This window comes from Zalophus californianus, chromosome 17 (genome assembly GCF_009762305.2).
Source record: "Zalophus californianus isolate mZalCal1 chromosome 17, mZalCal1.pri.v2, whole genome shotgun sequence".
Lineage (NCBI taxonomy): Eukaryota > Metazoa > Chordata > Mammalia > Carnivora > Otariidae > Zalophus > Zalophus californianus.
The window spans coordinates 26,467,880-26,482,516 of NC_045611.1; the positions used below are offsets into that span (position 1 = coordinate 26,467,880).

The 14,637-nt window shown below is 46.0% G+C and overlaps 1 protein-coding gene across 5 annotated transcripts in view; it reads right to left on the reverse strand.

Annotated features, from left to right (window-relative positions):
- Positions 1 to 13,588, reverse strand: part of CCDC113 (coiled-coil domain containing 113) — a 42,428-nt gene extending 28,840 nt beyond the window's left edge. For 3 of the 5 annotated variants that reach the window (XR_003524002.1, XM_027617052.1, XM_027617053.1), the window contains exons 1-6: positions 13,411 to 13,588; positions 12,226 to 12,352; positions 11,065 to 11,226; positions 8,031 to 8,186; positions 6,974 to 7,054; positions 4,414 to 4,569 (exon numbers count right to left, since the gene is read on the reverse strand). Coding sequence is in view for 4 of the 5 variants with exons in the window: in XM_027617052.1 (XP_027472853.1) it covers positions 4,414 to 4,569; positions 6,974 to 7,054; positions 8,031 to 8,186; positions 11,065 to 11,226; positions 12,226 to 12,352; positions 13,411 to 13,511 (783 nt within the window). In the remaining variant the exon portion in view is untranslated. The remainder of the gene's footprint in view (positions 1 to 4,413; positions 4,570 to 6,973; positions 7,055 to 8,030; positions 8,187 to 11,064; positions 11,227 to 12,225; positions 12,353 to 13,410) is intronic. The other 2 variants (XM_027617056.1, XM_027617054.1) reach the window with 2 other exon arrangements.
- Positions 13,589 to 14,637: the final 1,049 nt, after the last annotated feature.

Genomic DNA, 14,637 nt, shown 5'->3' on the forward strand with positions numbered 1-14,637 from the left:
AAGTCTTGAGCAAAGATGATCACTCAGAACTACAGGAAGGATGGACAGCTCTTTATTAAGCAGGACGACAGCAAGACCATCCAGGAACTTGGGTCTGCCCTTCTCAGAATCCTGGTGCCTACATGGTAGGGGAGGTAAAGACCTGCAGAGTGGCCAGACACACCAGGACCCAAATCCTGCCCCATCATTTACTAAAAGAAACTTTGGGCCAGTCCCAGAACCTCTCTAAACTTGGGCTGGTTGCCTCATAGGGCTGTGGAGAGGCTCAAGGGAGATAATGGTGGTAAAGTGTTGAGCAGAGCCTGATACATGGAGAACACTCATACAAATGGCTGCCCTTACTAGATGAAAAGAGAGAAACACTCCCCGTGAGCTACTGGCATCCCACTTTACAGATGAAAGAACTGGCTCTTCGGAGGGTGAAACAATTGGCCCAGGGTCATAGAGATAAGAGGTTAAGCAGGGTTTGAACCCAGGCAGTCTGACTCCAGGGCCCAAGGGCTCCAGCACAGCTGACCCTGGAAGGCTCCTGCACGAACTACTCCCTAGCTTCCTCTTGCATCACTCGCCGCTGCCCTTTGCCAGCTCCCCCGCCAGGCCCCTCCTTCTCAGATTTGCCCCCTTTGCTGCACCTTTGTCTCCCAGCAGGGAAGGTTCAGCCTGGAGGAGTTGGGACATGCTTTACTGGGCTGAAGAGTGAGCCAAGTGACAGAAGCCAGTGACTCCGGGGGGATCGCTCCACAGACTCTGAGAACACACTCACCCTGCACCAGGCACTGACCGGCATGGCAGCCTAGGCCCTGCCCGCCAGAGGCCGGCTCACGGCCTAGATGGAGGCGCCAGAAGCCATATAAAGCTGCAACTGTGCCTGGCGCTGAGAACGTGAGGACAATGGTCGAGGTTTCCCTGGGGGAAAGGATACTAGAAAGGGAGCTGAAAGGCTGTTGAGTGTGTCTAAGTAAGAGGGGAGGGCAGAACATGCCAAGCTAAGGAAAAGCCTGAGACAGGGGATGCTGGAGCAATACACCTAGGGGTATCAAATCTTAGACCGGGCAGAAAAGCCTGGAGCCACCTGCCTTGGGACCTCAGGGCATCGGGGGCCACCCCCCTCATTTCTCTTCTCACCAATCCTCCCTTCTTTAAGGCTCATGTCCTGCTCCACATCCTGCACGACATTGCTCTGCTTAGGAAAGCACGGTGAGTAAGAGACCAGACTGAGGGGGTGGGCTGCAGGGGAGGGGAGGCAGCGCAGGACTCCACTGCAAACCAGAAAGTTGGGTGGGGGGAAAGGAGAGCAGAGGGAAGGCATTAACCCCACAATACAGAGAGCCAGGGCAGGAAAGAATGGAATTGCAAAGGCTACTGCAAGGCAGTCCCTGGCTCCACTGGGGCTGGGCCCTCCAGAAGGTATGAGGAGAGCGATTTGTGATTCTGAGCAGGACGTCGGCCACTTGAGGTAGCTACTTCCGAAAAGGCACTTTAGCTTTCTCTTGCTGTGTACCAAGTTACCACAAATTTTGTGGCATAAAGCAACACCCATTTATTATCTGTTTCTATAGGTCGGAAGTCCAGGCACAGGGTGGCTGGATTCTCTGCCCAGGTAGGGTCCCCTGGGGCTAAAATCAGGATGTTGGAGAGGGCTGGCTCTCCTCTGGAGCTGGGGTCCTCTTCCGAGCTCACAGACTGTTGGCAGAATGCATTTCCTTGAAGTTGTAAGACTGACATTTCTGTTTCTTTCTAGCTGTGAGCAGGAGGTGGCCCTCGGCTCTTCGCGGTCCCTCTACCTTCAAGCCAGCAGTGGAGAACTTCTCACCTAGAGAATTCCCTCCATGCTTCAAATTCCTGACTTCCTCTTCCAAACAAAACTCTCTGCCTTTAAAGGGCTCATGTGATTAGGTCAGGCCCATCCAATAATCTCCCATTCTTTACATCAACGATGGCAGAACAGAATCATACTACATAATCATAGAACAGAACCTAATAATAGAACCCATCATCCCCACAGCCTTGGAGATTGTACTGGGTATATACACCAGGGGGTGGGGAGTCTTGGGGGACATCCTGGAATTCTACCTACAACAAGGGACTAGTTTACATGGGGGTCACTAGTTTACATTCAGTTAGGAATGACACATAATGGCTGCCATCACACGCTTATATTTTACCAGGTTCCACGAGGCAGGGCTTGACAGCATAAAGTTGGAGATAAAGGTACCCCTTTGGCTGAAGCTCCCGCATCAAACTCACAGAAGAGACCATGGCTGTCTCCTTCATAACTATATCCTCAGCACTTAGCCCGGTGCCTGGCACTCCACGGGTCCTTGCATGTTTGGTAACATTTATTCTGTATATGCGCTGCTGCAGTGAACACATTGGTAACAGTTATTCTGCATGCTTTCACGAGGTCTTAGAGATAGGTATTTGATATTTATACGAAAGTTGTCCCTCCTGCCACCTTCCCATCCCCTAAACACACACCTCAATTGCTAGCAGCTCACTTGACAATACTGGCTGAGGACTTGCTTGGCCAGGCACTGTGCTCAGTGCTAGGAACACAGCAGAGACCAGCTGGAGCTCTATCCTGGTGGCGAGTCACAAAAACCTGCCTCTGACCCATGGTGCCTAGTGGAATCCCCATTCAAACCCAGGTGAGGCCTGACTCCAAAACTCTGCCTCCATTTCTCCAAGAAGACCTAAGAACTGACACACAGAAGAAATGAGCCTGCTTCTCCCTCAACCCATCGCTGTGTCCACCAGAGGACTCCTGTAGGCATCTCCTCCCAAGCTCCATCATCTGCTTACTATTATTTGAAACAGGCCTACAGGCATGATGACCCCTGGGATCCTGCCTGAAGAAGCTCCCATTCTACCCACTGTGGCCTGTGTTGCTGCTGCACGGGTATTGCAAACCATCTGTCCTCTGCATTTAGACCTGTCCTAAAGAGCTCAGGCCCTGGACCTGGCAGTTTCATTTTACAAACCAGTAGCTCCACTCCAAACCCCTGGCTTTTCCACACAAGACCAGACAGGCCCTGTGCTACTTAAGTTGATTCCACAGGATACGATCAAGATCCAATGCGATGTAGCCACGCACGACCCAGCTCTCCAGCCAATGAAGGCTCAAGTCACAGGGACTGGCTTCATCTTGAAATTACAGTGATCAGATAAGCTAACTACTGATGAGATGAGGTCAAAGTGGAAGATCTGTTGCAGATGGAGGACACGTGAATTTCAAAATGCCAGGACGATGTTGTCTACGTGCTTTATGCCAGGAACAGGCAGCTGGGTTAGGTGGGACACGCACTGGACTAGGAGGCTCAACCCTGTCAAAAACTTGTTGCTTGAAGCTGGCAGTTACTCTCTTTGGACTTCAGGTTTTTCATTTGTAAAAGGAAAATGCTGGACAGACGTAATAGTCTAATCTAAATACTTCCAAATTTACATTTTAAAATGACACTGTGTGGGCCGAATGAAGACCACCTGTGAGTTACCTAAGCCTGTAGCCACCACTGTCCTGCAGGCACTAGGCCAGGGGTCAGCCACCTTGCTCTATAAAAGGCCAGATAGCAAATATTTATGCTTTGTGGGTCAAGAGGCAAAATTGAGGATATTATGTAATTAGTTATATTAACAAAAGAAAAATACAAATTTCCACACATTTTATTGATGAAATTTAAAATATAATCATTAAGTACATTTTGGAATACGGGTCTACTAATGAGAAGAATGGAATTTCTGGGGGAGAAACCAATTTTGCTTAATTAGGTTTCAAAGGTAGCATTCTCTATCAAATTGGTTACAAACATCCTTCTGTAAAAACCATTCTTAGCTCACAGGCCAGTGGGCAGGATACACTGGCCCACAGTTAGCTGACTACTGCATTATACAGTTTGCTAGCAGGGTGGCTGGGCATTTATAGCTGTCGTCCCTGCTTAATTATTAACAGTACCTCTCTCTCTCCCAAAAGGGTTCTGTGTGGATGAGGAATCATATATTAGTTTTCTGATTTTTAGCTAAGAGAGTTTTCTTCTGGAGGGTTTTAAGCAGGGAAGTGCTTCTTACAGGCCTAAATTAAACAGGGCCCTAAATGTGGTTAGTCCTCAAAACTCACTGTGCATAAAAAACACTGGGGGCATTAAAAAAAATAGATGCATGGCCCTCACGTCATAATTCAACTGGTCAGGGTTGGACTAGGGTGTTTGTATATTTTTAAAAATGCAATGCACAGCTAGGGTTGCAGGAACACTCAGAGTATTTGAGGAGAATGGCTTTGTCAAGAGAAATCAGGGTCAACAGTAGATGGAAGGACCCCCAGCCCTTGTGTAGCACCTCAGCGGTGCATGGAAACCTCACTGTGGCTGGAAAGGTGGGTGTGGGAGGCCTCGGGGACCTGGGCATCAGGGCCCACCTTACTTTGTATGTGTTGAGGACCTGCAGGGTGTTTCCAGACGCCAGCTTTAGCTGGATCAGTTCTTGATTCTTTGCTTCAATGGTCTCTAAAAACTGAGCATTCTCGATCTTCAGCTGCTGAAAATCAACATCGTGGAGAGCCTCGCCCACCTCTTCCTTCTATAGCTCAGAAAGAAGAAAGAAATGATGTGAGGTTGTGACTTCAGAATCTGACTCAAACCTTGCAGTTACGGATGAGATTCTGAAAGTCAGTCATCATTCAGTCATTCAACAAACATGGGTGGGGGATCTGCTTGGTGCCAGGCATGGTGCAGGGCACTGCGGGGGGGGGGGGCGGGAATCTGAATAAATACAAGACCCCCTGGCCTCAAGGAGCACATATTCAACCAGGGTTCACAGACAGGCTGTGGTGTGGTGCAGTGGGAGGGGCAGAGGACACACAGAAGCCCCTCAGCCAGGCCAGAGAAGAATGGAAGGCTGGGTCAGGGAAAGCTTTCCACAAAAGGTAGTATCTAAACAGGGCTATGAAAGAAGAATAATAAGGAGACTGTATAAAAGTTATTTTTACCCTGGAAAACCCAGGACCAGCAGCCCATAAATTTCCTTCCTGTGATTACATGACATATCTGTACTGTGGTTGTATCAGGGTACTGGGTTCCCTCCCTGGCCTGCCTTACCTGCCCCACCAGGTCTAGGCCATCTTACACTGGTGGTAGGCAACAGCCAAACCCAGGAACTGTTCCACAGCCCCACGCTCTACCCAAGAAATACTACCTCCAAGGTGGCTTCTTCCCTTTCCCCTAAACCAACACAACAATTTCCTTAAGCCCCAGTAATGACCCATCCTCCAGCTTAAACACTCCTAAACCATCTTCCACACCAGGAGAATCCCCCGCTGTGGCTCTGTGGTCCCTGCTGCCATTGCCCCTGGCTAGCAGTGATGCATCCTGCCTTTTCCTACCACCCCCACTCCCCACTCGTCTGTGAGCTCCTGAGGGCAGGACCACCTCACTGTCAGCTGTGTGCAGCAATGGCTTAGGCTAAAAGTCATCCATCTCCTCCCTCCCTCACACTTAAATCCCCTCCTCAGGATGCCTGAGCTTGCATGAAGCCTGGAGTACCAGGAACTCTATCTGGAGGCAGCGCCTCTCTACTTTCTTACGCTAATCTCATAATCTCAAATCTCCTTCGATGACACGGCCACCCGGGCCTACACTCCACTGGGGACCTCCAGAGCAGTGCATTTTCTCCTCCCCATAGCCCGTGCTCTTGGAGCCAGCAGCCAGCCCCCCTGAGTCTGCCTGGGCCCATCAGCCCCAGGTCCTCTCTGATGGTCTCTCTGTTCCCCTTGCTCTCTGGCTCCCTCTGTGTGAGCCCTAGGTTGCCAATTCTTTCGAGAGTACAGCTCTCACGGAGACCTGGTGCTCCCGGTAGGGCTACTCAGAACGAGAGGAGCAAGCCCACCCCTTTCTTGGGCGGGGGGGCCCTGTGATTCTCTGGGTGCAGCCCAGGCCACAGCATTGCCTCCAGCTGAGCTGACTTTATTAGGTACTCTATGGTTAAGCCACCTGGTACCTGTGCAGACCTGATCCTGGGGATCAAAATGGAGGAGCTTACATTTGTGCTCAGTCACTTCGTGTTGTTGAAGCTATCCCAGCTTGTCTTTCAGGATCCCAAGTCAATCAGGCAATAGGTCCAGACTCTGTGTCATTGTCAGTGGCCACCTCTAATGCACAAGCTGTCGGTGCCCATATTCGAGTTAATTCAAGGGAGGGAGCCGTGTAATCACACTTGAGAGGCCCTGTGCCCGGTCTGCTTACTGCCTTTAATTAGGAGCCTTTAGTCGGCTGCACAGGCCACCAAAGCACACTCAAACTGTGCCACCCAGGCCACACTCACCAAAAAAGGTCAACAAGTACGTCACGAGGTCTTTTAAGTTCAAGCCAACTTCATCTACAGATGTGCCGGCACCAGAACTGTAGGAGCTTCCTATCACGGCTGTGACAAATTACCACAAACTCTTTGGCTTAACACAAAAATCGATTATCTTACAGCTCATGAGGTCAGAAGTCCAAAATGGTTCCTGGGGTTAAACTCAAGGGGTTGGCAGAGCTGCATTTCTCCTGGAGGCCCTGGAGGAGAATCTGTTGCCTTGCCTTTCTTAGCTTCTAGAGGCTGCCTACTCTCTTTTGTTCATGATCCCTTCCTCTGCCTTAAAAGTTCATCACTCTGATCTCTGCTTCCAGTACCCCATCTCTCTCCTGTCTACCTCTTACAAGGACCTTTGGGATTATACTGGGCCCACTTAGATAATCCAAGATAATCTTCCTTTGAATCAGGGGGAGATTATTTTAAGATAATCTCAAGATCCTTGACTTAATCACCTCTGCAAAATTCTTTTGCCATGTGAGATAACAGATTCACAGCCTCCAGGGATTAGGACATGGACATCTTTGGGAATGCACTGTTCTACCCTCCATGGTAATGAACGAACGAATGAACAAATGAAAGAAAAAGGAAAGAAGGAAGGAAGGAAGGAAGGAAGGAAGGGCCAGCCACGTACCTGCCTCAACTGTAAAAGCATCTTTTTCCTCTGCACTTTGAGAGAAACATTTTTCAAACGTAATTTATCCTTCATATTATCCTAAAAAAGACAAGTAAATTTTAATCCACTTCTCTTCGTCTTCCCTGTTGGTTTGAAAAGTTGGTAGGTCTGGGGCCACAAACTAAACCTTGAGCCCTAACATTCAGTCACTTATTTTTAGGTCTTTTTACATTTACCCAAGCTGGCATTGCTGTAACACTTCACTCATGACAGGGGCTCCTGGGTGGCTCTCAGCGTCCTGGGATTGAGTTCCGCATTGGGCTCCCTGCTGAACAGGGGAGTCTGCTTCTCCCTCTCCTTCTGCCCCTCCCCCCACTTGTGTGTGCTCTCTCTCTCTCTCAAATAAATAAATAAAATCTTAAAAACAACCACAACAACACTTCACTCATGACCAAGAAGCAGAGGTAACTGGGTCTGCTCTGTGCAAATTTTCTACTCCTTTTAAATTCGAGATAATTTGGGTATATATTTTGGATATAGGGGCCATTCCTAACAAAATGACCTTATGATCCTTTGGTCTTTTATTCTCTTGGTAGTTTATATAATTTTCATCACTTATAACATGTTAAGGTTAGTAACCCTACCTACATCAAGGATCCAAAGCTTGACATGCTACAAAATCTCTGAAAGTGAAGGAACATTTTATATCTCATTGTTATAATAATGGAACTTAAAAGAGCTTGAGATTTACCTGTCCCCCTCCATACAGTCACCTGACTAGATAGACTCACATCACTTTTCTCTAGAAAACATCAGATCTTGAAACAAACAGCAACAATAAAAAAGAAAAAAAATCAGTCTGAGATACTATTAATATTCACCTGGCCTGATTGATTTTAGCCTTGTTAAACGTGCATTTTAAGACACACACTTCAGGGGCTGCAATAAATCTCAACGTGTGGACAACATTTATGGTAGACCAAATGGAGTGGGGCTGCGTCACATGGATCATTTTTATGTCTTCATCCTATGAATCTATTCTCCCTTTCTAAGCTCCAGCCTCCTGCCAACTCACCCTCCGGCGGTTCATGTCCTCAATGTACTTCATCACTTTCTGAGTGGCCAAAATACTCCCTTTCTTCTTGGATATGGTTTTTAGAATATCTTTTTTAAACTCATGCATTGCTCTCTGAACTTCAGCCCATCGAATTTCAGCTTCCTCAATGATAGCCTGGAGGAGTCAGCACAAAGAAAGAACAGTTTCCAAAAATCCTCAGGGACATCTCCCTCTAAGGAAACCTAAGTTCTCAGACCTCTTTGTGTCCTAATACATAATGTTTCTTCTTAGCCTTAGAAACATATCTCTAAGATACAAATTTGACTAAATGAGTGTTATTATTAAAAAGCAGGCCTTGGGGCGCCTGGGTGGCTCAGTCAGTTGAGCATCTACTTTAGGCTCAGGTCATGATCTCCAGGTCCTGGGACCAAGCCCCATGTCGTTGGGCTCCATGCTTAGCAGGGAGTCTGCTTCTCTCTCTTCCTCTGCCCTTCCCCCATGCTGGTGCACTCTTTCTCTCTCAAACAAATAAATAAAACATTTTTTTTAAAAAAGCAGGCCTCAAAAAAAAGGGGGCATCCATAAGAAGGGGGTGAATAAATAAAAACAGGGCCTCAGGTATCTCTACATATATTTCCATATCTGAAATATTACTTATCCACTAAAAATTATAACATTAATGTAATGTGATAGGATAGGATAGGATATAAAAAATAATCTGGAAAGATATACACCAAAACATTAGCCACAGTCACATCCAGAGAGACGGATGACCAGGGAGACCAACACTCTTAATATATATATACTTCAGTAATTTGAAAGAAGATGCTATCAATGAATATATGTATTGACACGGAAAGACAGTAAGTGCAAAATACAATTTACAAAATAATATAATACTTTTTATAAAGAAATTCATATATGCCTAGAAAATAATCTAAACTCTAGAAGATAAACACCTCTAGGTGGATTGTGGATGCTTACAAATGTTCTTTTAGCTTACCTCTACATTCAAATCTTGCTACAACATAGATTGCCTTTAATTAACACACACACACGTTATTTGAAAGAATAAAATGAAAAGGCATCTGTAGCTGCAGAGCAAATCACCTTAGTCCCGGCTTTGTCCCTGGGCACCAAGAAGCGAAAGCATCTTCCTTCACTGGCCAGTCTCTGCCCTCCCCATGGTCTTCATGTGCCGGAACATCAATCCACCCTAACTGCCACTTTCAATAGGTCACTCACTCTCCTGCTCAGCCATCCTCATTGGGGTCCTGCTTTCTAAGGCATCAAAGATAAACTCCCCTGCCTGGCTCTCAAGGTCTCATAGCCCCAGTTTCCTCATACAGCCCCCAAATCACACCAGCCCCCTCTATATCTTGGACTTGCCACGTTCATTTCCACCTCCACTTCCTTGCTCATGTCATTCACCTGACCTAGGGTACCCTTCTTTTCCTAGTCCTCTACTTTATTTCTCATCATTCTTCAAGACCATGCCAAGCCCTGTGTATAGCCCCACCTCTTCAAAAAAGTCTTCTTTGGCCACTCTATCCCACATTAACATGTTATAATTCAACAATGCATGTTTGGCAAGAGAAAGGAGGAGGGGGGAGGGCACAAAGAAGGGAGAGAGGGAAGGAAAGTCAGGTTTATGTGGTACAGATGATTCCACCAATAAAGACATGAATCTACTGATCTGTCCCTCTGGAGGCAATCAATGTGAGTCTGTGTGACCACGTTTAGAAATAGAAAAATTTCGAAATAGAACAGAAATATCTGTTCTTCATACAATAATGCTCTTCAATGCAAGCCAACACCTCCATCCATGGGCAACTGAACTAACAGTGATGTTTCTTCTCTGGAGGAAAACTGACCGTTATTGGTCTCCAACAAGACATGGACCATGGTCATGTGTGCTGCACCCAGAAAGCGATTTAAAGGATTTTTCATCCAGCTCACTGACTTAAACCCCAGACTCCTTATATTATAAAGGAATTACCATACACTTTTAAGTGAATTTATGCTTATTATGTTTTTGTTTTTTTTTTTAAAGAATCCATATCTTAGGGGCATCTGGGTGGCTCAGTCAGTTAGGCATCTGCCTTCGGCTCAGGTCATGATCCCAGGGTCCCAGAATTGAGCCCTGCATCAGGCTCCTTGCTCAGCAGAGAGCCTGCTTCTCTCTCTGCCCCTCACCCAGCTCATGCTCTCTCTCAAATAAATAAAATCTTAAAAAAAAAGAATCTGGGGGCGCCTGGGTGGCTCAGTCGTTAAGCGTCTGCCTTCGGCTCAGGTCGTGATCCCAGGGTCTTGGGATCGAGCCCCACATCAGGCTCCCTGCTCCGTGGGAAGCCTGCTTCGCTTTCCCTCTCCCACTCCCCCTGCTTGTGTTCCCTCTCTCACTGTGTCTCTCTCTGTCAAATAAATAAATAAAATCTTTAAAAAAAAAAAAGAATCTGTATCTTAGAGACATATACTGAAATATCTATAGATAAATGATATATTGAGGTGTCACTTCATAATAGCCCAGTGGCCTATCACGAGGGAGAAGTTGGGATTTGGAGGAAACAAGGGTAGCCATATGTTCATGACTATTGCATGTGGGTGTTGAGTACACAAGGGTCCATTGTGCTAGCCTCTCTATATGTGTGCATTTTTGAAATTTTCCATTTCAAAAAGTTTAGGGGTGCCTGTGTGGCATAGTCAGTTAAGCACCTGACTCTTGGTTTCAGCTTAGGTGATGATCTCAGGGTCGCAAGATCGAGCCCCGTGTCAGGCTCCGCGCTTGGCGTGGAGTCCCCTTGAGATTCTCTCTCTCCCTCTCCCTCTGCCCTTCCCCCCTGCTCTCCCTCCCTCTCTCTCTTTCAAAAAACTAAATAAATGTTTAAAATTTGTTGTCTCCTCAAGCAGGTGGGAAGTTCCTTAAAAGTAGGCCTTAAATTTGTCTTCTTCTACTTATGTTTCTTTCAAAATAATAAAAATTATATGAAGATTCTCAATGAGGTGGAAGTGGGGAGCCCAGGTAGGGTGGGCTACAGAGAAAATGGTATACCTCATGATGCTGCAGGTCTCGTTCAGCATTTGCTCTCATGTGCCTTATTTCATCCTTCATGTCTTCCAGCTCCTTTTGTACAAGCTCACATTTTTGGTCGCAACTGAGGCCTATCACATGGTCCAGACCTATGCGGGATTTGGATCTACGCCTACCTTGTAACTGCAACACAAGGAAAACCAAGCCACTGTCAGGTAGGAATTGATGCTCAAGTTGGGCATCAAAATGACTACTGAGACCTGCTAGAAATGACTCTGAGTGACAGCCAGGGAGAACAAACTCAGTGTGAAAGGATTCGGGATATTAGGCCCAAGGTGATGTTCATTTCACAAGTCAGCCTAAGGTCCTGTGCTAAAGAATTCAAAGGCTTATGTTGGATAGTGAACTGAAAATAAATAAGGGAAAGTGTCTTGAGGGTGAGGAAGGACTGTGAACCTGCTATAGACTAGCATTCAAGTCAGTGTCAGGGGAAGCTCAGAGCTCAATGCTTCTTAAACTGAACACAGAAGAGAAATTGCTATCTGGGGACATAGTATTAAGCAAAAAACAAAACAAAACAAAAAAAACAACACAACCAAACAGACAAAAATATTTTGATTCCCTACACATTTAAGCCAAAGGTCACCAGCAGATGGCTGCAGGGAACATGTGGGCCTAAAGAGGAGATTGGCCCTCAAAAGACAGATCTACATCCAGTTTTAAATTTTCAAAAATTAATTACCCACAGTTGAAAATCAGGAGAGTCCACCGAAATAATCTAGACTTCCAGCTTCTCTTGTAAAATTAGCTGCTCTGGCAATAACAGGCCACCTGGTTGGACTTTTAGATGAGCGAGGAACTCTCCTGTGTCCACAGCAGACCCACTTCACTCCTATATTTGGCTAGCCAGGCCTTGTAAACACTTGAGTCCCCCAATTTAAGGGAATTATTTCAAACAAAGATATTCTGGGTGAGTCAATCCACTATTAATTGAAATTGATTCCCTTCACACTCACTTGAAAGAGAACCTTGGGAGGGAAGGAAGAATCAAAAGTAGAACAGGAAGAAAATCACATGGCACTTGGCCAAAGAAATACACAAAGACCAAAGGCAGATACAAAATACCACTTGCATCTAAAGGGACAAACAAAATAAAAGAATTCTTAGGTCTCCACAGTGTACCTGTGCAAATTCTGCTCCTGATATTTTAATTTCTGATAATCGTGGATGTCGCTGATCTCTGGGCTCCAGTTTATTATAATATTTCTCAAACATCTCTGTCTCAGTTTTGAGAGCAGAGTTTCCATAGCTGCAAGACAGAGGGTACCTGAGTAAATTCTACTAACAAGAGTTTAAATCCGAAATAACTAGTATTTAACACTTAGTATGACCTACATATGACCTTCTGCAAGACACTTAACATCTGTAAAATGGGAATAATAACAGCACCTATTATTTAGGGTTGCAATAAGGAATGCAAAGCCTTTACAACAGTGCCTGGCACACAGTAAGTGCTATTTAAGTATGTGATTTTTTAAAAATGTTTAATGAGCCACAAAGTTGAGAGAACTGGGATTATATTGAAAACTGTTGCTGAGATGAAGCTACAAGTTCCACCTTCCAGTATCCTCTAACCCATTTGTGAAATTCCTTCTGAACTACTACATGCTTGAGATTACTACATAGGCACAATCTTCGGATGCTTCTTTGGTTTATGTTTCTCAGCTGTTCTTTCCAGCACCAGAGAGATGAAGTATCCACAAGAAGTGTATTATAAATGGTGGAAAAGCTTTGAACAGATGGGTTTTTAAACAACTAGAGATGACAACTAGAGTTTATCCTGTATGTGCCTGCCAAATTTTGACCTTTTTAGCTTTTCCATATATATAACATACAGGGTATGCGTGCATGTATACATATATATATGAACAGCTTGGATATTTTCATATATTACTGAATGAATTCCTGTAGGCTGAATTTTAAGATTAATGGAAAAGGTTCAATGGAAAGCCCGAGAAATCAAAACGCCTTTTTTTTAGCATATCATGCTCCGAGTGTTAGCGGTGGAGTCGCACCTGCGTCTGAATCCCGGCACCACCGCTGACTAGGAAAGTGAGTTAACCTCTGTGTCTTGGTTCCTCACCCACTTTCTAGGGCTACTGTGCCATTATAGAAGTCCTACATGCAAAATAATTGGCACATAACAAGTATTCAAAAATTGCAGCTATTAGTAATATTACCTCAGTTCTGATCTAATCTATGTATAGACATATAGAAGGTACATCTCTTCAGCTGCTAGAACGGGATACGCCGTGAGACCAAGAAGTACAATTGACCTCTGAACCTCCAGAAGCTGGCCGGCCGTACCTGAGCTCTTCCACCAGCCCACACAGCTGGATAACAGGCAGCTCGTTCTCCTCCCCGCCCTGCAATCCGCTGACAGGGGTCTCAGAGTCCTCGTCAGTCATCACTCTGCCCAAGTGGCCCTTGGCCAATGCTCAGTGAAGCCAAGAGCGCCGTGTGCTAGCGGCCGAGCGTCACGCGGGCTGCGACCTAGCAGACCGTTGCCGTAGCGACCGGACGCGTGCGTGAGGGGCGGGGCTTCCAGAGGCTCCGCCCAGCGCTGCTCCACCTGCTTCCGTGCTCACCAGAGCGCAGACACCTACACTTCTTCAGCAATCATTCTTAACACGCTAATACTAGCAGCTGCTGTTTGCGCAGCACTTACTATGCCCTTGGCACCGTGCTAAGCATAGTTTATGCAAATCCTTGCAACAACCTTGTAATATTATTATTCCGCTTATTCTCCAAATAGAGGAAACAGACCCAGAAAGTTAATTGGATTTGTCGGAGTGTCTCCTTCCCCTACCTCACTGTGAGGCCTCTACTCCATTCACCCTCTGGTGCCTCATACATTCTCACTGCAGTTTCTCTCAGATACCGATGCCCTTCATTTCTAGAAGGAAAAAAACTGGTTGATTATTAAATGGCATAAATTCAAGAGACATCCCTAAATAGGGATTACATCCTGGGGGAATGTATGAAACAGACAATTCCGGCTCTCGCTTCCAGTTAAATGAGGAAAAGAGCCCTTAAACCCGCTGTTGCTAGTGGAGTGAGGATAGCAACACTGTCTCACCTAACACTTTTTCATAATCATCATCTCATTTAATCCTCAAAACGGTCTTATGAAATGAGTATTACTGTCTTCATTTTACAGATCAGGAACTGAGCAATGGAGTAGCTTAGGGGAGTTGTCCGTGGTCACACAGGAATGGAATCCAGCTCTGACAGAACCCCAAATCCATGCTGTTAACTTCTACACTGATGTGCGTCATGGCAACGATAGGCAAGGCAGCAGGGTAGTTTTCTGTCTGCTCCCACCGGGATGGAAGAGGGCAAAGGGCACCACTTCTCTGAGATGGAGGTGGGCACTGGATGTGGTTAGAAAGCAAGCTTTGATAAACTGCTTGGAGTGGAGGTCAGCCACCTTCTCCCACCAAGGGACATGCCTTAGCAACAACATATAGTCACTAAACTCCAAAGAGAGGCTTTTGTTTTTTTGCATGGGGTGCACAAATTGGGGGCCAGAGT